General features: G+C 38.8%; 1 protein-coding gene across 1 annotated transcript in view; it reads right to left on the bottom strand.

Annotated features, from left to right (window-relative positions):
• The window catches only part of LOC148502853 (cytochrome P450 2C8-like), a 61830-nt gene extending 36244 nt beyond the window's left edge, over positions 1–25586 (bottom strand). Inside the window, exons 1-3 of the mRNA XM_088449295.1 lie at positions 25413–25586; positions 16254–16416; positions 15595–15744 (exon numbers count right to left, since the gene is read on the bottom strand). Coding sequence (XP_088305421.1) covers positions 15595–15744; positions 16254–16416; positions 25413–25586 — 487 coding nt within the window. The remainder of the gene's footprint in view (positions 1–15594; positions 15745–16253; positions 16417–25412) is intronic.
• Positions 25587–26608: the final 1022 nt, after the last annotated feature.

Genomic DNA, 26608 nt, shown 5'->3' on the forward strand with positions numbered 1-26608 from the left:
TGATTGCTTGTTAAAACCTCTGAACTATACTGCCATATTAAGGGAAAAAGTTTTTATTTTCTGTGCAGAAAAGGTGTGTGTAATTGAAACGTGCGATTGTGAAGGCTACTGTCTGTTAAGCCTAAATAGTGGAGGTTACTGTCTGTTAAACCTCAGTGGAAACTCGGTAGGTGCCTGAAAGTGCTGTACAAACTACTGGGCCAGTGTACAAAGCAGGTACATTGTGATTTAGGTTATCGAGGAACTAAGGGGTTTCCTGGTCTGGCACCCATTAATTGCAAAGTCAATTGATCAGTTAGGTTCTTTGGGCAATGCGATCGAACCACATGGTTATATAAACTGTGCTTGTGAAGTGGGTTGTCGTGGGAGTGAAACTGTTGGCAAGGTTAGGAGTTATTGGAACTTCTAGATGCTACCAGCGGGAGTAAACTCAAAGTTGGAAGCGAGCGATGGAAGCTTGAGTTAATATTGTCGCAAGTAGAATAATTTGCAATAGGTGGTTATTCTGCTCCTCATTATACAAGCCGAATGTAACGCCAGGGGAGTCTGCTGTGTACAACGGGAGGGAGTGCGTGAATGTAGCTCACTGAAAATCGTTCACCAATCGAAACTCTCTAGAAATTGCTAAGCATTTTCCCAGATGGATGTGAAGCAATCTCTAGTAATGGTCGATGATGTGCTGCTGGTGGAAGGGCCGTTAGGGTCGGTAAGGTATGTTATGTTTAAAAAGTATAGTGCGTACGCTACAGTGCATTGCGACATATGGGTCAAAATGACCAAGAAATGTAGAACACCTTTTCCTAAGATTGGTAGCTTTGATTTGGAGGTTCTGAACAATCTCAGAGACAGTATATGTTTAGTGAAGTCTCTGAAGAAAAGGGTAAAGTTTAACGATTGCTTGAAGTTGTGGCAGCACGAGGGGGATATGTGGCTTAGAGGTGTGCATGCCATGCAAACTAGCATCTCGTGCACGTTGCAAGGGAGCGCACATGCAAATAGCATTGCGTGCATGCTGCAAAAAAGCGCGCACACACGCACAGCAAGGTAGCATTGCAGAAGGTAGTGTTAGTAGCGAAAGGAAACAACCACCACCCTATGCAGATGGGGGTGAAGGTACAGTCAATCTCAAAAATCATAAAAATGTAACAAGTACCTTGTACCCTCTTCTAAGTAATTATAAGGAACATGTTTATGATGCAGATGATGAACCTGTTGTGATGTCCGCTCTTTCCCATGTTACACAAATGTTAAATATACCACCACAGCAAGCACAGGTAGCTGCCCCGCTAGTACCAGAAATGGAGGTAGCCCCACCAGTGCAGGAAGTATTAACACCCACTGTAACAGTAGCAGAGATTACTAATACCATACGTAGTAGCAGTAGGCTGAACCCTCAACTAGGTAATCAGGCCAAAGGTAGCATTGTGGCAGGCATCCATCCCGTCCGGACAATAACTGTTCCCAATGGGAATTTGGATGCACATGGTGTGGTGGCCACCAGGAATGTAGCGATGCATTGTCCATGGACAAGAGCAGAACTACGTTCCATAATGACAGATTTCCCCGACCCTAGGAAAGAACTAGCAAAGTGCCAGAGACTTGTAAAAGATTTAGGTAATGCTCAAGAGTCAACCAATAAAGATTGGCGAGTGGTATTACGGGCATATCTTCCACACAATACTTAGGTGAAAAAGTTTATCAAGGCCCGTGTATTGGATGGAGATAGTCCCATAACTGATGCAGGTAATTAGGACAATATAACCCACATTGTCACCCAATTGGCTGTATTTTTCCCATTAATTGTTAACTGGAGTAAAATCTTCATGATTAAGCAGAAAGAGAGTGAGTCTGCAGCAGATTATTTTACCAGAGCGCTGCAGACTATTACCCAATATACAGGCATAGAGGATATAAAAGACAACACCAATCACAGGGAAATTACAATCACAGTGCTTATGGACGGTCTTAAAGACACTCTAAAGGTCAGGGTTCAGATCTCACTTCCTTGGTGGAGGGGAGTTACAGTAGACACACTCAGGGAATCTACAATTGAACATGATAAAAACATCTTTAGGAAGAGAGAAATGAAGAGCAAGAAACTAATGGCTGTTAGTATCCAAGCTCTGGAAGGGATGCAAACAACACTGCAGCACTCTTATCACACTCAGCCACAATACACTCATCCCATACAACCTCCAAACCCTTATCCCTATACACAACCACAATCTTTCCTCATTTCCCAACCCACACAACAACAACCTTTCACAACACATCAACTACGAAAGTGTTATAGATGTAAGAAGGAGGGCCACATAAGTAAGTTCTGAAAGACTAACAAATGGGAAACACCAAACCAGGGAACACTGACCTACCCACAGAGGGGGCACCCATAACAGACAGGACAAGTCCAGCCATCACCTGCTCACGTTGCAGCAGTGAATGCTTTGCTGGAAGAAGACAGTCAGCTCTAAGGGTCAGGTCACACCTGTAGTCTACAGCCAGTCAGGTTAACTGTGGGTAGTAGGGAAGAACCTGTAATGACAGTTGATGTAGCTGGTACTAAACATTATTTTCTTGTAGACACAGGGGTGACCAGATCAGCGATAAAATCTCCATCTAATTTACAGGTTACCAGCAAAACAGTACCAGCAATGGGTGTAACAGGTAAAGTGCAACATTATCCTTTAACCAAATCTGCAGAGGTTACTATCGGACCATTGCATACCAGGCATTCCTTTCTACTGACAGCAGCGGCCCCTACTAACCTACTGGGAAGGGATTTGTTATGTAAAATGGGATGTGTCATTTATTGTACCCCTGATGGTATATTTCTAGATATCCCAGAGAGAGTTGCACATGAGGTGAGGGATATATTGGACACTCCCCAAAGGTTAATGTTTCACTCTACTGTTTCAGATAAGAATCCATCTCAGGTAGAGCAGATGTTATCTCAGATACCAGGTTCACTTTGGACCAAAGATGGACAGGACACTGGATTGATGGCAAATGTAGCTCCTGTAATGGTGAATCTAAAAAGCGGTAGGCAAGCTCCAAAAATTCCCCAGTACCCATTAAAACAGAAGGTAGAGATAGGGTTTTATACCATAATTGAGCGGTTAGTACAACAGGGAATTTTAGTCCATACAGCGAGTGTAGCCAACAGTCCCATCTTTCCTGTGAAGTAGAGTGGTGGGAGGTGTTATAGGCTGGTACAAGATCTTAGAGGGGTTAATAAGGTAGTAGAGAGCCAATTAACCATAGTGCCAAATCCAGCTGTCATCCTCATGCAGATCCCACCAAATGCAACCCATTTTACTGTCATTGACCTCTGTTCCACCTTCTTCTCTGTCCCTCTTCATCCTGACTGTCAGTACCTATTTGCATTTACATACAGGGGGGTACAATACACATGGACACGATTGCCCCAGGGCTTCATACACAGCCCCAGTATCTTCTCCCAGGCCTTACACGATTGTTTACAATCTTTTCAACCTGCCAATGGATCTGTACTAATACAATATGTAGATGATTTATTGTTGTGTTCTTATTCATTTATGTCATGTTTAAATGATACTAAACTACTGTTGCTTCATCTCTCACAGACATGACACAAGGTTGCTAAGGACAAACTACAGCCACACCAGTAGAGGGGTAAATACATAGGACACTGTCTAATGCAGGGATTACGACATCTGACTACTGACAGAATCCAGGCCATATGGACTATGATGCTGCCACAGAACCAACAGCACATCCGTATCTTCTTGGGAATGTGTGGATACTGCAGAATGTGGATCCCAGGTTTTTCTATTTTGGCTTTACCATTACAGGATTTAGTCTCTTCCTCAAAGCCCGATCATGATATACACACAGAAGTAACAGAGCAGGCTTTCCTTAATCTTAAGGATAGTCTGACAAGAGCACCTCCATTGGGAATACCTGATTAGGAAAAACCTTTTGATTTGTATTGTACGGAAGCTAAGGGTTGTGCACCAGGTGTCCTCACACAAAAAGATGGTGATGCCAATAGACCCGTAGCATACTACAGTGCACAATTGGACACTGTGGCAAGATCACTCCCAACATGTTTAAGAAGTGTAGCAACAACTGCTCTATTGGTCAGTAACAGTGAGGATATAGTATTAGGCCATGATATGATTGTCTATACACCCCATGCTGTATCTGCTTTGCTAAATTCTGCCCAAACCAGACATGTCTCCTCAGCTAGGCTCACGAAATGGGAACTAGCCCTAATAGCACCTGCAAACATCACCATTAAGCGGTGCAGTATGTTAAATCCAGCAACATATTTACCATATGTGCCTCAGGATGCACAAAAGGGTGGAGAGAGGTGAGTCACTGGTGGAAGGTAAGTTCTGCAGGTATATTGATGTACATGATTGTATGGAATATTTGAATCAGACCTTTACTGCAAGACCTGACATACGTGATACTCTTATAGAAAATGTAGATGTGACATTTTACATGGATGGGAGTTGTCATAGACAAACTGACAGTGGAGAATTATGCACAGGTTATGCTGTTGTAAATGACGAGGACATCATAGAAGCCGAACCCCTTGGTCCACCACACTCGGCCCAAGTGGCGGAGCTGGTGGCACTAAGGAGTGCATGTGAATTAGCAAAAGGCAAATCTGCTAATATATATACTGACTCTAGGTATGTCACAATTTCCAGACATATAAAAGGACTACTGACAGCGATCCAACTGCCTAAGGCAGTGGCCATCATTAAGTGTAAAGCCCATACATGCGAGGATGACCCAGTGTCACTGGGCAATAACAGGGCAGACGAAGCTGCCAAATGGGCAGCAGGTTTAAGAATAATCATGCCAATTAACCAAATGATGTTTCAAACGATTGATATACAGAAATTCATTGAGATGCAAAATTTGTGTTTCATTCAGGAAAAGGCAGTCTTGAGGTCCAAGGGATATGGGCAAGTGTCCTCTGGAGTCTGGAGAGATGGACAAGGTAAGCCAGTGGCTCCCAAGGTGTACTACCCAAGCATGGCTGAGGCAGCGCATGGTCTGACTCACCTGGGAAAGCAAGGTATGTGCAAGTTGGTGAGAGCATACTGGTGTGCACTGGGTTTTTCTTCCCAAGCGGAAAAGAGAGCAATGTCCTGTTTGACCTGCTTGAGGAAAAACATTGGGAAAACAATCCCTACAGAGCCATCCAACATTCCCCCGACCAACGGACCTTTTCAGGTAATACAAATTGATTTAATCCAATTACCACCCTACACGTATGTATTAGTGTGCACTAATGTGTTTTCTAATTGGACTGAGGCATACCCAGCTGCCACTAATACTGCTGCGTTTACTGCTAAGAAAATTGTTCAGGAGTTTGTATGCAGATACGGTATCCCTAGAATTATTGAAAGTATTAGGGGTACTCATTTCACAGGTGATGTGTTCCAAAACATGTGTAAGTTGATGGGTATTAATAGTAGACTTCACACCCCCTACTGACCGCAAGCCAGTGCCAAGGTGGAGAGGATGAACGGTACTATTAAAAATAAATTAAGTAAGATCATGGCAGAAACTTGACTGGGGTGGCCAGAAGCACTACCACTTGTCCTTCATAGTATCAGAACAACTCATAGACCCCCTCTCAATCTGTCCCCCTTTGAAATACTGTTTGGTAGACAACCTCATTTGATTATAAGTCCGCAGGAAGATTTGAAAAGTAACAACGAGGTTACTGTAAGGTATCTTATAACAATGCGTAAACAGTTAAAGCAGCAACAGCAGAAACTGAAAATGTTGTCACATGATATGCCAGAAACAAACTATCATGATGTCGAACCTGGAGAATTTGTTATGATCAGAAATTTCTTGCGTTCAGGTTGTTTGACAGATCGGTGGGAAGGTCCATATCAAGTGTTGCTGACAAGTTCAACTTCCTTGAAAGTAGCAGATAGAGATGCCATGGTCCATTCCACTCACTGTAAGAAGGTCAACCAACCGGTGGAGAGACAAGGCGGAATCGAGGCAGATAACGTAGACCTGTCAATTGCGAGTCAGTTTCGGGAGGGTTAAAGGTTACAGGGAGATACCTGAGCTAAAGAAATTTGTAGATCATTGTTTTCAGCAATGGATTGGCCTACTGTGGTTATCTTTGTGTTTTCTCCAAGAGTTTTCATCATCCTGGGTTGTTTCAGGATCTCTGGTTTCTGTGATGGAGGACAGAGGATGGAGAGGGGAGCTGATGGTGATATCGATGGAGTGGAGTTGGGAGAAGGAGCAATACAGTCACAAGGGCGGTATCTGACCAAACCCAGTACAGTAATTGTTAAGAGATCTGCTATTTTGGAAACTCGGTGACAGTGTGAAGGTCTATCATCTGAAGATTATAGTATTTGTGAGTTTTGTGGGTCCCTAGTCAATGAGAGATGCATCCAACGGTGCCAGCCTAAGTATAACCCATATTGGGGTGGGTATCATTTAGAGGATTATCATACCGTGGTGGGCAAAGTTTTAAACCAAACTGACTGTTGGGTGTGCTCACAAGTGCTTCAAGGACAGCATAATGTGGGGTTAGTGCCATTAAATGTCTCTGAGGTCTTAGAATTGCAACAAGGGAAGACGCTGGATGGAAAATGTCTTATTTCCAAACCACCGCATTTTAAACTCCACCAGTATCAAGTGGTAATAATCACTTTTATGTTTGAACATCACCAACTTCAACAAACCAGGAAGTTGGGAGGTGACTGGGAATAACCAGATGATGACCTTCTCACTAAGAGCTGATTATGAGCCTATAAATTTTGAACTGTTACGCACAATTATGTTAAATGGGAAACACTTCTGGTATCGGTATACACTAAGTGACACCAAAGAAATGGTTGGTAGAGTACCAGAAGGGTACTGTGCCAGGGTTATACAACCAAAAACGTGTGTTAGCCAGATGGGAGAACCTGAGATAGGATCATTCGTTAGGGAAATGTGTTGGATGATTATGATGCATTCTATTCCTTATGTTCTTCCCTGATGATGTATATTTTATATGTGGTAGGAAAGCGTACAAGTGGCTCTCTCCGAGTTCAGAAGGTTTGTGTTATCTAGGAAGAGTACTCCCAGAGGTTATGACTCTTACACATGGTGAAATGCTTGGTATTCATAAAAACACACCATCACCATATCTTCACACACAGTATGAACACAGAGACAAAATAAATATGATACCTGGGGATGTACATAAAGCCACACAGTTGATGAGTGAAACAATTGGCTTTCAAGTTTTAGTCGTATTGGATCACACCAGGATCGCTCGGGGTACTTTAAATTTCAGATAAATTCAAGAACTTGCTAAATTAATAATTAATATCACCGATATGTATGATGCACGTTTAGGTACACAGGTAAGGAGTTACAGGCCTACAAGAAAGAGCTGGTGCAACATAGGCTAGTGTTAAATTATTTAACAGCTGTCACTGGAGGGTACTGTGTGACCTTAGCCACCCAATTTGGTGTAAAGTGTTGCACATACTGTACATCACAAATGATACTAGTGACCCCAAGGAGGTGATAGACCTGAAGATGGACGAAATTCTGCAGTTAAAATGGGAATTTCGGAAGAACCATAATGCTACAGTGGCTGAAGTAGAGGAAAAGGTAGAAGAATGGGTTTCTTGGTTGAACCCAGTGAAATGGTTCTCCGGCCTAGGAGAGTGGGTCCAGGAAATAGTTGCTAGTATAGGTAAACTCCTGATCCTCATATTGGTTGTCATCATAGTAATTGGCTTATGTGTTAAATGTGTTCCTACTGTGTTGAAATGTGGAAAATATAAAGATGAGGCAAATCGAAGGAATGAAATTATGATGGTGGTCAGTAGTAACAATATGAATACTGAGGTAAATGAAGGACTGCATTACAACCCTGAATTAGAATGTACCATCAGATGATGTATATTTTTAGCCATGCATGAAATGTATTATGAAATGTTATTTTAAACATCTTTAATAATGTAAGTCCCCTTCAAGACTTCCTTTATAGGTTAGGTGCATCCCCACATCCTTCCCATGATCTTCCAAGATCCGTGGTGTGCATATAAGGGTAGTTTTATGTCCCTTCCAGAGACACATTATTGATGGTTTAAGAAACACCTTGTGCCATCCCATAATATAACATTAAATATAATGTCATAGTGTAAGCCTAAATTAATTTAAAAATCAGAGTGTGATAGCGTATTGTTTGCTATCAAAGGGTGGACTGTTGAAGCCAGATGATTGGCTGAGACAGAATCTGTTAAAATTATAATCTGGATGACGCCATTTTGCGAATGGCAACAAGATGCCATTTTAGCGAATCTCACACAATATCAGTACATACTGCAATGTTATTATTTAGCATCATGCGTTTCCCATGCAATAGTACATTTTTGAAATGTCCTCATTATATAAATACATACATTTGCTAAAATATATAATATGAACAACCCTGCAAAACACATATCACAGTGCACTCCACAAACATGTAGACGCACAACACTAACTAGCATCTTTTCTTAATATCCCTACATTTATACAGTGCACACTTACATAGAAAGGTTCCCTAGCATTAAGGTTAATGTTCAAGGTTATATTCATTATTAGTTATGTTATGAATTAACTGTATTTAAGATCTAAGGTTTAGTATATGATAAGCAGACTGTGTTTGGTGCTATTCTAAACCACTGTTTATTTGCAGACTTCTGGTTCCATCGGCAAGGAAATCGCAACATGCGTCTGTGAATTATGGATCATAGAGAGATTGGCATTGAAATGTACTCTGCAATGTAATGTTTAATAGTCAGTTTAGACTTGTTCTTCAGCGGGAAAACACACTCAAAGGGCCGTTGGAGGGCTGAACCCATACTGTACAAACTGGCCTATGGACTGCATTGTTACAGAAGAAGCAAGAGGAAGAACCAATGGGATCATGCAAACTCATTCTATTGTATTCCCTATCTCTGTAAGGGTACATAAGCAAGCACTCTGGATCTGATAGTTAGTCATCTTTCTTTTCTGTTGACGGAGGTTTCATAGTTGATGCCAGGAAATCTGGATCCAGAGTGCATGCATATGTATCGACTGTACCTTGTAATTGTATAATTTATTTGCACTAATTGTATTTAGATCACAGCGTGTAACTATATGCTTTTTGGTGAATAATATCTTTTTGTGCTTTGGAACCACAATCAAAGTCTGGAAAGCAATTATTTCTTGTGCGACTTACAATGATGAATAGCAACATTTTGGGTATAGAGATTGTTAGGTATTAATAATAATAATAATAATAATGTTATTTATATAGCACTTTTCTCCTAATAGGACTCAAAGTGCTTTACATTTGCCTTTACAGCCCAAAATACAAAAAAAGCTTAACAAGGGATATGCTTGAGTAAACAAGTGAAATGCTTGAGTAAACAGGTGAGAGTATGGGGAAGTGAGTTCCATAGAGTCGGAGCCACAAAGCTGAAAGTTCGACCCCCAAATTAATTGAGGGAGATTCTAGGTACTGTTTCTAGTCCTTCATTAATGGATTGCAGTGATTGATTGGGTGATATTGATGGTGACCAGTAAAGGATATGGTCTTGGATGCTTATTTTAGTTATTTGGGGGAGACATTTCTTGTTCGAATAATTTATTATTATTTTTCAATATTGCAGAGATGCCTGATGATGACCATTATCACAAATCCCTCCAGCACTTGCAAGAGATTCTCCTCCTAACAGCCATATCTGTAAATGAGTTCACATCTAATTGAGTCACATTTACATTATCAACATAGTAACTGTACTTGCACTATGTTTGCCTGCTCCTTCTCTTTCCATTAAAACACTTTAACCAAACCTGGACTATGGCTGCCTGCCCTTTCTCTCATCCTGTATTTTTCTCCAAATGTAAGACAGTCAATACCTAATTTTTTAGCACCAACCTACCCCCTATCAACTCATCCCTCTTTGATTTCTAAGATCAGTTATCACATCCTAGAAATTATTTACTCTACTATCTCTTTCTCATAATTTCTCTCCTCCCATCACCACCTTTACCTGCTCTGACTAAGCTGTCACCCACTACAACTGCACCCTTTATTCTGCCTTGGACTTTGCCATCCACATGCCACTCTTAGCCCATCAATGGACACATAACCTAATAGTATAAAGAGCCAAACATGCTCTTGCACTGCCATGCATCACTGGAGGAAACCAAACTCTCAATTTCTACCTAAACATTTCCTCCCCTTACCTCCAAGCTTCTTGATCTACAATCTTCCTCATTACTCCATTCACTACACTGAATCAGAGACATATGCTAATACCACCACTGCAGTGTCTTTGTACACAGTGGCTGTTTGAAAAATGCAAATGTCACAGCTGTCAGGATTTGTATTGAGAAGCACACAGATGGCATCACAATTCCAAGCAGTTGTGTACAAAGATGCAGCATCAGTTGCAGATGTTTCAATAATTGGCCTTCTGAGTAACCTTATGGTCATGCAAAATGGTTGCATATACTAAGGAGCCATGGCAATTTTTATTGCTTATGTGATTGCAGATGGAGGCTCCACCAAAGTGGATGTGACACACCTGCATTTTTACCGCCACTCCCCTGTTATCTCCCACAAATGGTTGCTGCCTATCAATCACACTGCAGATAAAAAGTTGCTGCAAGTGATACAGAGAATCTACCTTGACGTGTGCAATGCGACATGGATGCGCAGTTTACTGATAATTAGCCAGCTGCATTAATAGCGGTGTTTGCATAAATCTCTGAATCAGGCACATTGTGTGGTGCAACAGAACCTTCATGGCACCTTATTAACAAAAGCAACTACAACATAAAACAACAACAAAATAAATAACAACAACATAAAACAACATTAAAAAAACAAAAAACAACATAAAGCAAAAAAATTAAAACAACAAAATACAACATAAAAACATAAAACGACAAAATGAAACAACGTAAAGCAACAACCTGAAACATAAACATCATATAATGGCAAAAATGAAAAACATCATAAAACAACAACAACATAAAACATAAAACAACAACAACATTAAACAATAATATAAAATGAAAACATAAAAAACAACATATAACAATGACAAAAACATAAAACAACATATAACAACAACATAAAAAAACAAAAACACAATCATAAAACAATAACATATAAGCAACATAATACATCAACATTAAACAAAAACATTAGTAAATAATATAAAACAAAAACATAAAAAACACATAATGACTACAACATAAAACATAACAACATAAAACGATATAATTTAAAACACAACATAAAACAACAAAACATAAAACAACATAAAATAACAACAATAAAAAACAAATTATACAAATTATACAACAAGATTAAACAACATAAAACCAACAACCACACAAAACAACAACATAAAACAACATCAACAAGATAAAACACAAAAATCTTAAAATCTAAAAAAATCAACATAAAACAACAGCAATGTAAAACAACATAAAACAAAAAAAACATAAAACAACAACGTAACAAAACAACAAAATAAAACATAAAACAACATAACAGCAATAACATAAAATAACATAAAACAACAACACAAAACAATAGTAAATACAACTAAATAAAACATCACAAAACTAACAACTACATTAAACAACAATATATCAACAACAACAAAACAACAATTACATAAAAAAACCCATAAAACAACAACATATAATAACATTAAAAAACATAAAAAATCAACAAGAACAACATAAAACAACAATATGAAACAACAATATAAAACAACAAACTGAAACAAAAACATTATATAATGGCAACAACAAAAAACAACATAAAACAACAACATTAACAAATAAAATAAAATAAAAACCAAACAACAACATATAACAATGATACAAACATAAAACATCATATAACAACAACATAAAAGAACAACATAAAAAACAACGTAATACAACAACATAAACATTAGTCAATAATATAAAACAAAAAAACACATTACGACTACAAAAAAAAAAATATAACAACATAAAACATAACAAAACAACAATAACATAGCAGGGATCTTCAACCTTTGGCCCTCCAGCTGCTGTGGGACTACACATCCCAGCATGCCCTGCCAGTTTTTTGATATAACAGCATGCTAAAACTGTGGCAGGGTATTCTGGGATATGTAGTTCCACAGCTTCTGGAGGGCCAAAGGTTGAAGACCCCTGATTTAAAGCAATACAACATAAAACATAAAAAACAACAACAATATAAAACAACATTAATTAACAATATAAGACAACAAAATATGACAACATAAAACAATAACTATATAAAACAACATTAAGCAACATAAAAACAACATTATATAACAACATAAAACAAAAACAGCAGCATAAAACAAATGACAACAACATAAAACCAACAACTACATAAAACAAAAATATATAACTACAACATAAAACAACAACAATGTAAAACAACATAAAACAACAACATAAAAAAACAAAATAAAAACAACATAAAACAAAAATCATAACAGCAATAACATAAAATAACAAAATAACACAAAACATAAAACAACAACGTAAACCTATAACATAAATGCACAAAAATAACATCATAAATCAACCATAAAACATAAAGCAAAAACATAAACAACAACTAAAACAGAAAACAAATACTGAAAAACTATATATGTGTTTATATTTTTGGTGCACAACAGCATACAATAACATGAAAACAACACTGAAAACATAAACAGAAAAAAATAAAACAACATTGTAAAATAACTTAAAACAACAACATAAAACAACATTATAAAATCAACATAAAACAACAAAACAACACATAAAGCAAAAAAACAATAAAAACAACAACAAATAACATAAAACAACAACTGCATAAAACAACAAAATAAAACAATATAAAGCAACAATAACAAAAAAAAACCAAAAAATAACATAAAAAACAACAACATAAAACAGTAATATAAAAAAACCAAAACAATTAATCAACAACAAAATAAAACAACAACCACAACAAAAAAATACTAAAAAACTTTATGTTTATATATTTTGGTCCACAACACCATACAACATCATAAAAACAACACCAACAACTAACACAACAGAACATATATAATAGAAAATTATAAAGACAATGACATAAAACAACAGCTTAAAACAACAAAATAAAAACAACATCAACATAAAACAACAAGACCATAAAACAAAAACAACACAAAACAACAACATAAAAAATAAAAAACAGCATAAAACAAAAAGCATAAAACAACAATGTAAACAAAAAATAACAAAAACAACATAAAACAACAAAACAACATACATCAACATTATACAACAACAAAAAACAATAAAAAAACATAACACAACAACAGCAGAGAACATAAAAACAACAAAATAAAACATCATAAAATAAACTACATAAATCAACATCAACAATATAAAAACAACATTAAACAATAATATGTAAAAAAACATAAAACAATGACAACAACTTAAAACAACAATATATAACATAAGACAACAACATATGACAACAACAAAACAACAATTACATAAAACAACAAATACAAAAAAACTTAAAATGACTACATTAAACAACATAAAACAACAGCATAGAACATAAACAACAAAACACAAAAACCTTAAACAACATAAAAATAACAACTATGTAAAACAACCACATAAAGCAACAAACACAATATAAAATAAGTAAAAAAACACAAAGCAACTAAAAACATTAACATCAAATAAGAACAAATACAATAACAGAACTAAACAACAACATAAAACAACATCAACATGAAACAACATGAAACAACATTAACATACCGTAACACCACAAATTCATAAAACAAGAATTAATAAAACATTAAACAAAAACTAAAAACAAAAACAACAATAAAAAAAACATAACAATAAAAAAGCATAAAAAACATCAAACAACAACTTAAAAACAGCAACATAAAATAACATAATGCAGCTACATAAAAATAGAAATTAAAACAACAAGAACAACATAAAACAATAAAAAAATAAAACCTCAACATAAAACAACAAAAATATATAACAACATGAAACAACAATGACAACAACAATCAGCACCATAAAACATAAACCACCAACATAAAACAACAACAAACATTAAACAACAAAATAATAACATAACATAAAACAGCATAGAACAACAACATAAAACAATAAAAACAACAACATAAAACAACAAAATAAAACAGATACTGAAAAACTATATATGTGTATGTATTTTTGGTGCACATGTGCAATTTGAAAATGGCTCTTTTAGGCAAAAAAAAAATAAAAAACAAGGATGCTTGACTAAAAAGACCCAACTTTGTCTAAAAATTTTATAAATATTAATTTATTTCCTATTTGTTATGTAATGCCATACATTATTATTTTTTAAACATGAATGGGTTACGATGTTTCTTGTTACTACTCACAAGAAATTAGGACTATAAATATAGCATATGCATCTTATATTCACATATCAAATTTACATATTTGGACAATTCTTATTGTTTTAGTATGCCAGGGGTTCCCAAACTTCACCATTGCAGTACAGGATTTAAGGATATCCATGCTTGAGTCCAGATGGTTAACTCAAATTAACTGAGGTTCTAAATAAAACTAGTTTTGTATGATAAAACTAGTTGATAAATGATACCATAAGTTACCTACTGTTTGCTCAAGCATGGATATTCATGCTTGAGCACAGGGAACCTCTGCAACATGCTTTAAGGGCCTTGTGTGGCTTAGGGGAAGGTACAGTAATGTAAACCTGAAAATGTACATAACCACTGTGAAACCACGAGGTGTGAATAAAGCATGAAGTCACTTGTGGTCCAGCACCCATTCTGTGTACCCTGAACTGTCATTGTATTGATACCTTTCAGTTTATAGTTATTTATTCTTTCTATTTGTTCATGTTATTTTATGCCATTTATATTTTTGTTAATTGTTCTATAAGTGATACAAGTTATATTTAATTGTTGCCAGGTGGCATGTTTTATTAAAATATGGGTTACACCAAAGTCATTATGTGCTGGTGCCCTTGATTGGACTCCTGGGCACCTGCTCAACAGGGAGCCAACAGTCATAAACTGCCATGGGGGGAGGATACACAGCACCAACTGCCATGGGGGGAGGACACACACAGAGGTAAGAATTAATTTTTCCCACTTATAACAATTTGGCTATTTCCTTTAATTTGTCCACTGCTAGCTCCAACACGGTTGGAATATTTAAGGATATATTCTCTATGTTTCCAACTGCATTGGTGTGTTTATGGATTGGTGATTAGGAACTGCACTTCCATCACTTGTGTGTGCTGTGCCTGCAAAGAAGCACATTTGTCTGGTGATTATTTATCCATATATTTGTATTGCCATCTACAGTATATATAAAAAATACTTTTTGATAACAACAATCTGCTTAGGTGATTTAAAAGAACTCATTAGGACATACGGTTCTCACACCCTCCTATTCCTATCTGGAACTTGCCTAATCAGTGCACAAATAGTTCAGTACCTTTTTTCTGAAACTTACCCTCTTTCTTCTGGAATTCCTCTGCCAGACACTTGGCCTCCTCTTGTACCCGAGACTCCAAACTTTTTTTCCCCATTCCAAAATTTCTCAAGGTACTAAGGGAGAACCGCCTCAACTGCTTCCAACGCTCACCATTACTGAATATAACTCCTGTGTGTGGAGAAATTACTGGGAATTAGAGACACTGTATTGCATTTATATATTCCATTAACTACTCCTGAAAACCATGCCACAAATTATAATTTGCTTGCACTGTTGTATAGATATATCATATATGTAACCTACTGTCCACATGTAACAATATTTCACAATCTCAGATACAGTAACAGATAAACTGTCCACAATTGAAATTGCTTACCCTATTCTCAATATATATGACTAAATAAATAAATCCCCCATAAGCAGATATTTCAATAGGTTGTAATCCTCCCACTGTATGCAAAATGACAAACGCTAAAAATTAAGAAAACATTTAAAAACTGTGTGTGTGTTAACATCAATACTGTGGCTATTAATGTTCATTATTCACAGTTTTTTTAGATTCTTTTTTGTATGCTTTTTTGAAATTTTTATCAGATATGAACTTTTAGTCTTGGCTCTTATTTCTTGCTCTTACTACCTTATTCATTAAGCTTTAGTCAACACCACATTTTTCTTACCATATCCCTTGAAAGCAATCTCTGCAATAGCCAGTTGTCCACGATCACTGAACACCTCTCCATTGTCTACAAAAGCCTCTCTCACCACGTCGTAACCATTTAATACGACCACCGGGTTCTGACCCAGGTACACCATGGAAACAGGACCATATCGGGAGCCAAGCTGAGGAAACAGACAGAAGAAACCGCCATACCAGCAACAGAACAGAGATAGTTTGGGAAAAATTTCAGAATCGGATGAAAACCAGATCATATTTTAGATTAAATTAACTAGAATACAGCTATGTACTGTATTTAAAAAATAGAAGAATCAGTTTAAAGTATATCTTAGGCAGCATTTTACTTTTTAACTTTTTAGATCCATTGAATCAACTTTTAATGCCCATTGGAAAAATTGGGTGTGACAGGCATCTAAAAAATTGCATACATAACGTCATCGCTGCCACACTGGTACTAAAGCAATGTCAGAAATAGTAGAGATGTGCGCTGAACCCCGTGTTTTGGTTTTGGTTTTAGATCTGGATTCATCTTTGTGGGTTTTTTTTGTGGTTTTACAAAATCACCCTCAACTGTTTTGGTTTTAGTTTTTGTCATTAATTTTTTTTTTTTTATTACAAAAAAGTTTTTTAAAACAGCTAAATTCATGTAATGTTTGCAATCCAGAACCCAAAATTCAGATTTAAAATTTGAATTCTGAACCAGGGGAAGATCAGGACCACGATTTGATTGATCTGGATATCCTCAGGAGGTCAAAACCGGATCTACCCGAATTTATGAAATTCCGGTGATTTACACAACTGCACATCTCTAAAAAATAGTGATTACTGATGCCATTTACAATTTGAAAACAAAAAGCCCAAGAGGCTATTTATGAGGCACAAATAAGTTTGATTGTGGACTAATATGTCTGTTTGTACCATCATGCCCTTTTCAAGGTCCATAACTTCTTTTCAGCCACCACAAACTAGATATGACCCCAGAGGTGAAGAAAATGTGAAGAATAAAACTGCAGGAAAATGTAAATGTTACAAAATACAACCTCCTACCACTTTATAAACATATATTATACCTTTACAGATAAACTACGAGGGAATAGTGCATCCAATATTTGAATGCTGCAGATGGACACATTTTATTTTGCCACAACTGAAAGTATGTATACTGTACATTAACCTCTTAATTAAGCACTACTCCACAGTAGATTCATAGTAACAATAAGAGGGGTATTCAACTAGTCATGAAAAGTTTTCATTGGTGAAAAATGGAGGTAGCCATGGGCTTTATTGCCCAAGGCTACTCAGTCATGCTCCCTTTTTTACCAAATATCTTTCTTAATGCCCATTAAATTGACATTGCCCTTTTACAGAAAAGGAATTATCACTGCTTCATCATATGCAAGGACAGGGCTAACTCAGAACAATCACTGTTTTCCCTTGTGGACACTTTTTATTTGTTGGTTACCACAATCCCCTAACCTGCTATGGAGACTGTAGTGTCTGATCTGTTGATAAGATGTGCAGTCCATTTTTCCTGAAATAAGAACACACAAGTCAAAGTTCGTAATCACTTTGGGGTTCTGAGTCGAACTGAGTCTTGGTTTGGTTCTCTAATCAGTTCGGAACTGAGATTTAAAAAATGAACTCTGGTTTTGGATTGCATGTAAACAGGTCCAAATGTTTTAGCATTTTTTTTAATTGATTTTGATCAATTTGTAAGGTATCCAAAACCGAATCCAAACCAGAACACTTGAAGGTGGTCTTGCCAAAAACAAAACAAAAATACAGTATTCCACGCACATCTCTATCTATTAGTATAGTACACACATATTCCACAGTGCATTACAGAGAATGTTTGGCATTCACATCAGTCCCTGCCCCAGTGGATTTTGCAACCTATATTCTCTACCACGTACACACTAGGGGTAATGTATGTCAGCAGTCAATTAACTTATTATATTTATGGATTGTGGGAGGAAACTGGAGTACCCAGAGAGAACCAAGCAAGCATGGGGAGAACATACAAACTCCTCACAGTTTGGACATGGTGTAAATACTGCCTCAATGTTGTGAGGCAGTAATGCTTACCACTACATCAACCATGCTGCACAAAATGTAGACTAGTAAATCTCTTTTCTTAAAATATACTAGGTGGAGCAAATTAAGTTGGAATAATGGTGAATTACTGTAGTGCAAATAAAGTTTTGGGAAATTTTAACACTGTTACTTTTAATTTTATTAATATGAACAGAAATTTGTAATATTATTTACTTTTGCAATAAATGAATAGTGTTTATTTCTAGGAGTCACACAATTTGTACTCTAAAAGTGCACTATTTATTGGTGACAGGACGTCTGTTAAAGGTTTAGCACAAAAGTGTTATACAGTACAGGTTGAGTCTCCCATATCCAAATATTCCCAAATACGGAATAATTTTAGCATGACTGAGATAGTGAAACCTATGCTTTTTGATGGTTCAATGTACACAAACTTTGTTTAAGGCACAAAATTATTAAAAATAAAGTATAAAATGACCTATAGGCTGTGTGTATAAAGTGTATATGAAACATATGTTAATTTCATGTATGTACACAAACTTTGTTTGAGCCACAAAATTATTGAAAATATTGTATAAAATTACCTTCAGGCTGAGTGTATAAGGTTATATAAAACATAAATGTATTCTGTGTTTAGATTTGGGCCCTATTCCTAAAACATTTCCATATGGTATAAAAATAGGGGTGTGCACCGGACACTTTTTCGTGTTTTGGATCTGGATCTTTCTTCGTGTTTTGGATCTGGATTGGTTTTGCCAAAACCACCCTTCCGTGTTTTGGATTCTGGGTTTTGTGTTTTGGATCTGTATTTTTTTGAAAAAAAGCATAAAAACAGCTAAAATCACAGAATTTGTAGGTTTTTCTGCTCCTATGCTATTATTAACCTCAATAACCTTAATTTCCACTCATTTCCAGTCTATTCTGAACACCTCACACCTCACAATAGTGTTTTTATGTCCAAAAGGTTGCACCGAGGTAGCTGGATGACTATGCTAAGCGACACGAGTGGGTGGCACAAACACGTGACCCATCTAGGCGTGATACTGCAGTGGCACACAGGATGGCAGTTTGAAAAACTAGGCCCCAAACTGTACATAATGCAAAGAAAAAAAAGAGGTGCAAGATGGAATTGTCCTTGGGTCCTCCCACCCACCCTTATGTTGTATAAACAGGACATGCACACTTTAACAAACCAATCATTTCAGCGCCAGGGTCTGCCACACAACTGTGGCTGAAATGATTGGTTCGTTTGGGCCCCCACAAAACAAGCTGGCAATTAATGTGTCCCTGCACAAACTGGCTCTACGGAGGCAAGATGTCATCCTCATCCTCCTCATCCACCGATTCCTCACCCTCTTCAGTGTGTACATCCTCATCCTCACAAAGTATTAACTCGTCCCCACTTGAATCCACCACCACAGGTCCCTCTGTACGTTCTGGAGGCTGGTCTCCCTGGAAGAGCTGATAATTCATTTTGATGAACATCATCTTCTCCACATTCTGTGGAAGCAACCTCCTACGCCTTTCGCTGACAAGGTTCCCGGCTGCACTAAACACTCTTTCGGAGTACACACTGGAGGGGGGGCAACTCAGGTAAAATAGAGCCAGTTTGTACAGGGGCCTCCAAATTGCCTCTTTTTCCTGCCAGTACAGGTATGGACTGTCTGACATGCCTACTTGGATGCTGTCACCGATGTAATCCTCCACCATTCTGTCAATGGTGACAGTATCATATGCAGTGACAGTAGACATGTCAGAAATTGTTGCCAGGTCCTTCAGTCCGGACCAGATGTCCAAACTTGGTCCTGCCTGCCCTGCATCACCGCCAGCGGGTTGCTTAGGATACCTAAGTTTTTTCCTGGCAGCCCCAGTTGCGGATGAAAATGAAGAAGGAGCTGTTGACGTGTCACGTTCCACTTCAGCTGACAGTGTGTTCACCAGCAGGTCTTTGCACCTCTGCAGGCTTGTGTCGGCCGGAAAGAGAGACACCACATAGGCTTTAAACCTAGGATCGAGCACGGTGGCCAAAATGTAGTGGTCTGATTTCAACAGATTGACCACCCTGGAATCCTGGCAAAGCGAATGAAGGGCTTCATCCACAAGTCCCACATGCCAAGCGGAATCGCTCAGTCTTAGCTCCTCCTTCACTTTCTCTAGCTGCTTCTGCAAAAGCCTGATGAGGGGAATGACCTGACTCAAGCTGGCAGTGTCTGAACTGACTTCACGTGTGGCAAGTTCGAAGGGCTGGAGAACCTTGCACAACATGGAAATCATTCTCCACTGCGCTTGAGTCAGGTGCATACCCCCTCCTTTGCCTATGTCATAGGTGGATGTATAGGCTTGAATGGCCTTTTGCTGCTCCTCCATCCTCTGAAGCATATAGAGGGTTGAGTTCCACCGCATCACAACCTCTTGCTTCAGGTGATGGCGGGGCAGGTTCAAGAGTGTTTGCTGGTGCTCCAGTCTTCGGCACGCAGTCGCTGAATGGCGAAAGTGGCCTGAAATTTTTCGGGCCACCCAAAGCGTCTCCTGCACACTCCTGTCGCTTTTCAGAAAATTCTGCACCACCAAGTTTATTGTGTGAGCAAAACATGGGACGTGCTGGAATTTGCCCAGATGTAATGCCCGCACAATATTGGTGGCATTGTCAGATATCACAAATCCCCAGGAGAGTCTAAGTGGGGTAAGCCACTGGGCGATGATTTCCCTCAGTTTCTCAAAGAGGTTGTCGGTGGTGTGCCTCTTACTGAAACCGGTGATACACAGCGTAGCCTGCCTTGGAACGAGCTGGCGGATCTGAGATGCTGCGACTGGTGACGCTGCTGCTGTTGCTGCGTAAGGTGATACATCTACCCAGTGGGCTGTCACAGTCATATAGTCCTTAGTCTGCCCTGTTCCACTTGTCCACATGTCCGTGGTTAAGTGGACATTGGGTACAACGGCATTTTTCAGGACACTAAGGACACTTTTTCTGACGTTTCTGTACAGTCTCGATATCGCCTGCCTAGTGAAGTGGAATCTAGACGGGATTTGGAACTGGGGACACACTACCTCCAGCAATTGTCTAAATCCCACTGCACTAATGGCGGATACCGGACGCACGTCTAACACCAACATAGCAGTCAAGGCCTCAGTTATACGTTTTGCTTCTGGATGACTGCTGTCGTACTTCATCCTCCTCGCTAAGGACTGTTGGAGGGTCAATTGTTTAGTAAAAGTAGTGGTGTTCCTACTTCCTCTCTGGGATGATGAACGACTCCCAGCAGCAGCAACAGCAGCAGCGGCAGCAGGAGGCGTAGCAATGCAGGATCATCCGGAGGAATCCCGGATAGGAGAGTCAGTCATGCCAGTGACATGGCCTGCAGGACTACTTCCGATCCTGACTAAGGAGGAAATTGACGAGGAGGGAGTTGACGGTGTGGTTTGCAGGCGCTTGGATACAACAGGACAACAGGATTTAGGTGTCCCTGGACTGCTTACGGTCTTAGCCAAAGTTTCTGAACTTGACAGTAACTTATTATGAACGCGCTGCAGGTGCCGTATAAGGGAGGATGTTCCTAGGTGGTTAACGTCCCTACCCATACTTATTCCACCTTTACATAAGGTACATATGGCAAGACAGTTGTTGTCCGGATTTGGATAGAAATATTGCCAGACCAAAGAGGTGGAATGTTTGGTCTTCTGCCCAGGCATGACCGTGATGGGCTTTTTCATCCCACGGACAACAACTGTCTCCCCCGGAGACTGATTTAAACAAACCACATCACCATCAGAATCCTCCTCGCCAACTTCCTCCTCAGCGCCAGCTACACCAGTTTCCTCATCCTGTTGTACTTCAACAGTGACATCTTCAATTTGCATATCAGCAAGTGGACTGTGGGTGCTCCTTTCAGCACTTGCAGGGGGCGTGCAAATGGTGGAAAGAGCCACCTCTTCCCGTCCAGTGCTGGGAAGGTCAGGCATCGCAACCACCACCACACTTGGACTCTCCTTGGGGATTTGTGATATCTTCTTAGAAAGCACAGTTCTTCGCTGTGCTTTTGCCAGCTTAACTCTTTTGATTTTTTTAGTGGGAGGAGGGCTTCCATCGTCATGTGAAGTTGAACCACTAGTCATGAACATACTAGGGATCGACCTTAGCCGTTCCTTGCCACTCCGTGTCATAAATGGCATATTGGCAAGTTTACGTTTCTCTTCAGCTGATTTAAATGTCTTTTTCAAGGTCATTTTCCTGAACTTTGTCATTTGGGATTGTATGTGCCCTCTATTATGACATTGGGCATCGGCCTTGGCAGACGACGTTGATGGCATGTTATCGTCTATGTCATGACTAGTGGCAGCAGCTTCAGCACTAGGAGGAAGTGGTTCTTGATCTTTCTCTATTTTATTTTTATCGGAGAAAGTTTGGTCCTCCATTTATGTTATATCGATTTGATATATACGTGCGGCTAAACACAGAAAATATTTTTTTTATTTTTGCTGGAGAGTAGTGCACTTTGTGGGTTACACCAGCCTTTAAGAAATTAGCCAGCCGGCTCTTTACTTATGGGACACAGGCGCACGCTTGGCACTACTTTGTTGATGCACGTGCGGCTACTGCGCACACAATTCACAAACACAGAAAATATATATTTTTTTGGTTTGGACTGGAGTGTACTTTGGGGGTTACAGCACCCTTTAACGGTCAAGCCAGTCAGCCCTTTACTTATGACACAGGCGCACGCTTGGCACTACTTTGTTGATGCACGTGTGGCTACTGCGCACACAATTCACAAACACAGAAAATATATATTTTTTTGGTTTGGACTGGAGTGTACTTTGGGGGTTACAGCACCCTTTAACGGTCAAGCCTGCCGGCCCTTTACTTATGACACAGGCGCACGCTTGGCACTACTTTGTTGATGCACGTGCGGCTACTGCGCACACAATTCACAAACACAGAAAATAATTTTTTTTTTGGTTTGGAGTGGAGTGTACTTTGGGGGTTACAGCACCCTTTAACGGTCAAGCCAGCCGGCCCTTTACTTATGACACAGGCGCACGCTTGGCACTACTTTGTTGATGCACGTGCGGCTACTGCGCACACAATTCACAAACACACAAAAAATATTTTTTTTTTAGCACTTGGGGGGAGCACCCCTGATGGACAGAGCACCCCCTGGACAACACTACAGCACCCCTTTAGGACTGGGACACTGCACAGGACTTTGGAGTGGACACAGCCCCTATGGAGAACTGACTGCACAACACAGTCCAGCCAGCCCCTATGGACTTTGAAGTAGTGGACACAGCCCCTATTAACAACAGCAGCACAGCACAACACAGCCAGCCCCTATGGACTTTGAAGTAGTGGACAACAGCAGCACAGCACAACATTACTCTGCACTACACTACACAGCCCAGCCAGCCCTAACTCCCACCCTCCCTCTTCACTGTCCACAGCCGAGTGAGAAAATGGCGCCGACGCGGGTACCTTATATAGGATCCAAAACCCGCGAGACTCGGAAGGCGGGATGATGACGTTTTGCCTCGATTTCAGATCCGAGTCAGGCGGGAAAAGACGAGCCTGACTCGGATCGGACTCGGATCGGGGCGGCTCGGGGGGGTTCGGATTTCGGAAATCCGAACCCGCTCACCCCTATATAAAAATATTCCAAAATACGGAATATTCCAATATCCAAACCACCCCTGGTCCCAAGTATTGTTTTCACCAGTGTAAGTTAAGAAAAGGGGTCAGAAGCATGATGGCTTTATGTTATTATGTTACATTGGTTAAAACATTATGTACTGTACCAAAAAGAAAAGAAAAAAAAAGATAATTATGTTACTTAGCACATTTACAGAGATATGGCTCTATCTGCATGTATAATGAATTTCCTTTTTAAACAGATTTGTTATGTTTCATACTCAGTTCACTTGTTTCAGGTTTCCTTTAATATGTATTGCAGAAGCAGATCATTCTGTTCAGGTTGCGCACACACCCCGACAAATACATTTCACAGTATCATCATCTGCATTCCCTATTTATTTGCCAACAGTATGGGTTCAATTAATTAACTGGAGCTAAAAGCAAATTTTCATGTGAGATAACATTCAGCTCATATTATTATGATTGGAAATGAATCATGAAAAAAGAGAGCCAATTATTACAGGCTCGTTGAAAAGTATTGTATGGAAACACATTATCCCTGATAATGTATGCTATAGATGTTCACTTTTATTTTGGGATGTACTCATAATGTTGCCACCACAATGTCAACAGAATGAAATGTTGAAATTGTAAATGTCGGCATCTGCAGATTGCTGACATGTGGGTTGTTGCCAAACTGCAGGGACTGGAGAGTTAGGCTCCAGGATGGGTCGGTTAGGGTTAAGCACTAGGGGTAGTATAATTGAAAGAGAGGTTAGGGTTTAGTTTTAGCAATACTCAGGGCATGGAAGTTTGGAAGGATCTACCTGAAAATATCAGGGCACCACTGCTGGTTCGGAAAAACACAGCTGGAGCAGCCAGATATGTCATATCAGGTAAGTCACAGTTAGACCAACAGGGAATTTTTATTGACACGCTAATCATGTCAACATTTCATCAGTGTTGACATAATAAATGTTGGCGTGGTCAATGTCGACATGCTGCATGTTGACAAAAGATATATTTTTTTAGACTAAAACAGACATATATATATATATATATATATATATATACATAGCTTCATCTACTTGTTTATAGATTCTACATAGAACACAACAGTGTAGGTTTTCAGGATGGAAAATAGCAGAATAAAGTGCTTAGGGCAGTGACAGGTGGTTTTTTGAACTCCATACATTTCTGGCTGACAGTGGCATTCTAAACTTTTAACACTCTTTAAGCATATTAGAGATGATTCATGCTGCATTCTGACAATATAGCTGTGATAGTGTGACAAGAGAACACCAAACTCCATTCACTTTATCAATTTAAAACATTCCTGTGTTTTAAAATGTCCAGGTAACTTTCACTATATTGTGCTAAGCATTTATCAATATGTGGTCATGTTATGGTTATCCTGAAAACCTGGAGAGGTTATATTGCTAGCGTGTTCCTCATCAAAGTGGAAGAATAACTGACCTGCACAAACTCTTTCACTATGTTCTTGAAATCAATCTGCAGAATGTTTCCCAGGACAGGGAGGGGGTATGGACCAGGAGGGGTCCCAGATTTTTGTCTCTTTCTCACCCAGAGAGTAAACAAGAATGTTATGCTGAAGATGAGAATCAGTGTCCCAAACCCAGCCACCTCCATATCTGTCTTGTTACTGAGACCAGCTGAGATTTGATTTAGACTTTGAATTGCCAACAGTTGTATGTGTTTGCTATTTGCTATTTGGAACACAATCTCACATTCCAGACTCAGCAGTTGTCACGTGTTTCAGCTCTTGGGTACTGTAGTTAGGGAAACCCTCCCCCACATGGATCTGGCAATCACACAATTACTTGTTCTATAGACCTAGGATTACACAATCTGTGTTTGTCTCACAGAAATATCTATGAGGAATTATGGAGCCTATGTATTAATAATCATGGCAGTTCCATGATCATTATCAGTCTGTATCACAATAGACTTTTTAATTTTTTACCAAAATATCCCATCTATGGGCCGGATTCAATTTGAGGTGAAAAGTCGCCGATGCAAGGTTTTCGTAACATACCAGCATATCACGCTATTCAATTAGAAGACGCTTTTGCATGTGCGAAAACTCCATAGGCAGAAACAGGAAATAAGTTTTCACCACCCAGAGGCAGGAGAATAGATGTGCAAAATCACTATTTTGGTCTAGAAATGTGGCAGCATGGTTCAGAACCCTTTGGAAACCCACCTAATGATTAATTAGGCAAAAAAAATAACAAATTATATTATTCCACCTAAAAAAGACATGAGGCCAAATGTAATAGGGTGAGAGTTTAGAAAATGTGAGAGTTCACATTGGTTGAGTTTTATCTTCAAAATGGGAAAACATCTGAATGAGATTTTAAATCGTGAGAGTTTTTTAAGTCTAAAAAAACATGCAAGTTCTCTCTGTTACTTTGTTTTTGGACTCTATTACATTGGCAAAGTTTAAAAAGTGTCAGAAACTCTCACTTTTCTAAACTCTCACCCTATTACATTTGGCCCATGATATTTTTGGGTTGAAAATGTAAAAAGTGTTTTAAAGAGGGGTATATATGGTCAGGTGGTGTTTAGGTTTGCAGGGGGCTGCAGCAGGTGTTTTCTTAAAAAAAAATCAAATGCACTTTAATGATACAAAAATATACTAGCACCCATTT

This window comes from Taudactylus pleione, unplaced genomic scaffold, assembly GCF_031769625.1.
Source record: "Taudactylus pleione unplaced genomic scaffold, aTauple2 ptg000481l, whole genome shotgun sequence".
NCBI classification, from domain to species: domain Eukaryota; kingdom Metazoa; phylum Chordata; class Amphibia; order Anura; family Myobatrachidae; genus Taudactylus; species Taudactylus pleione.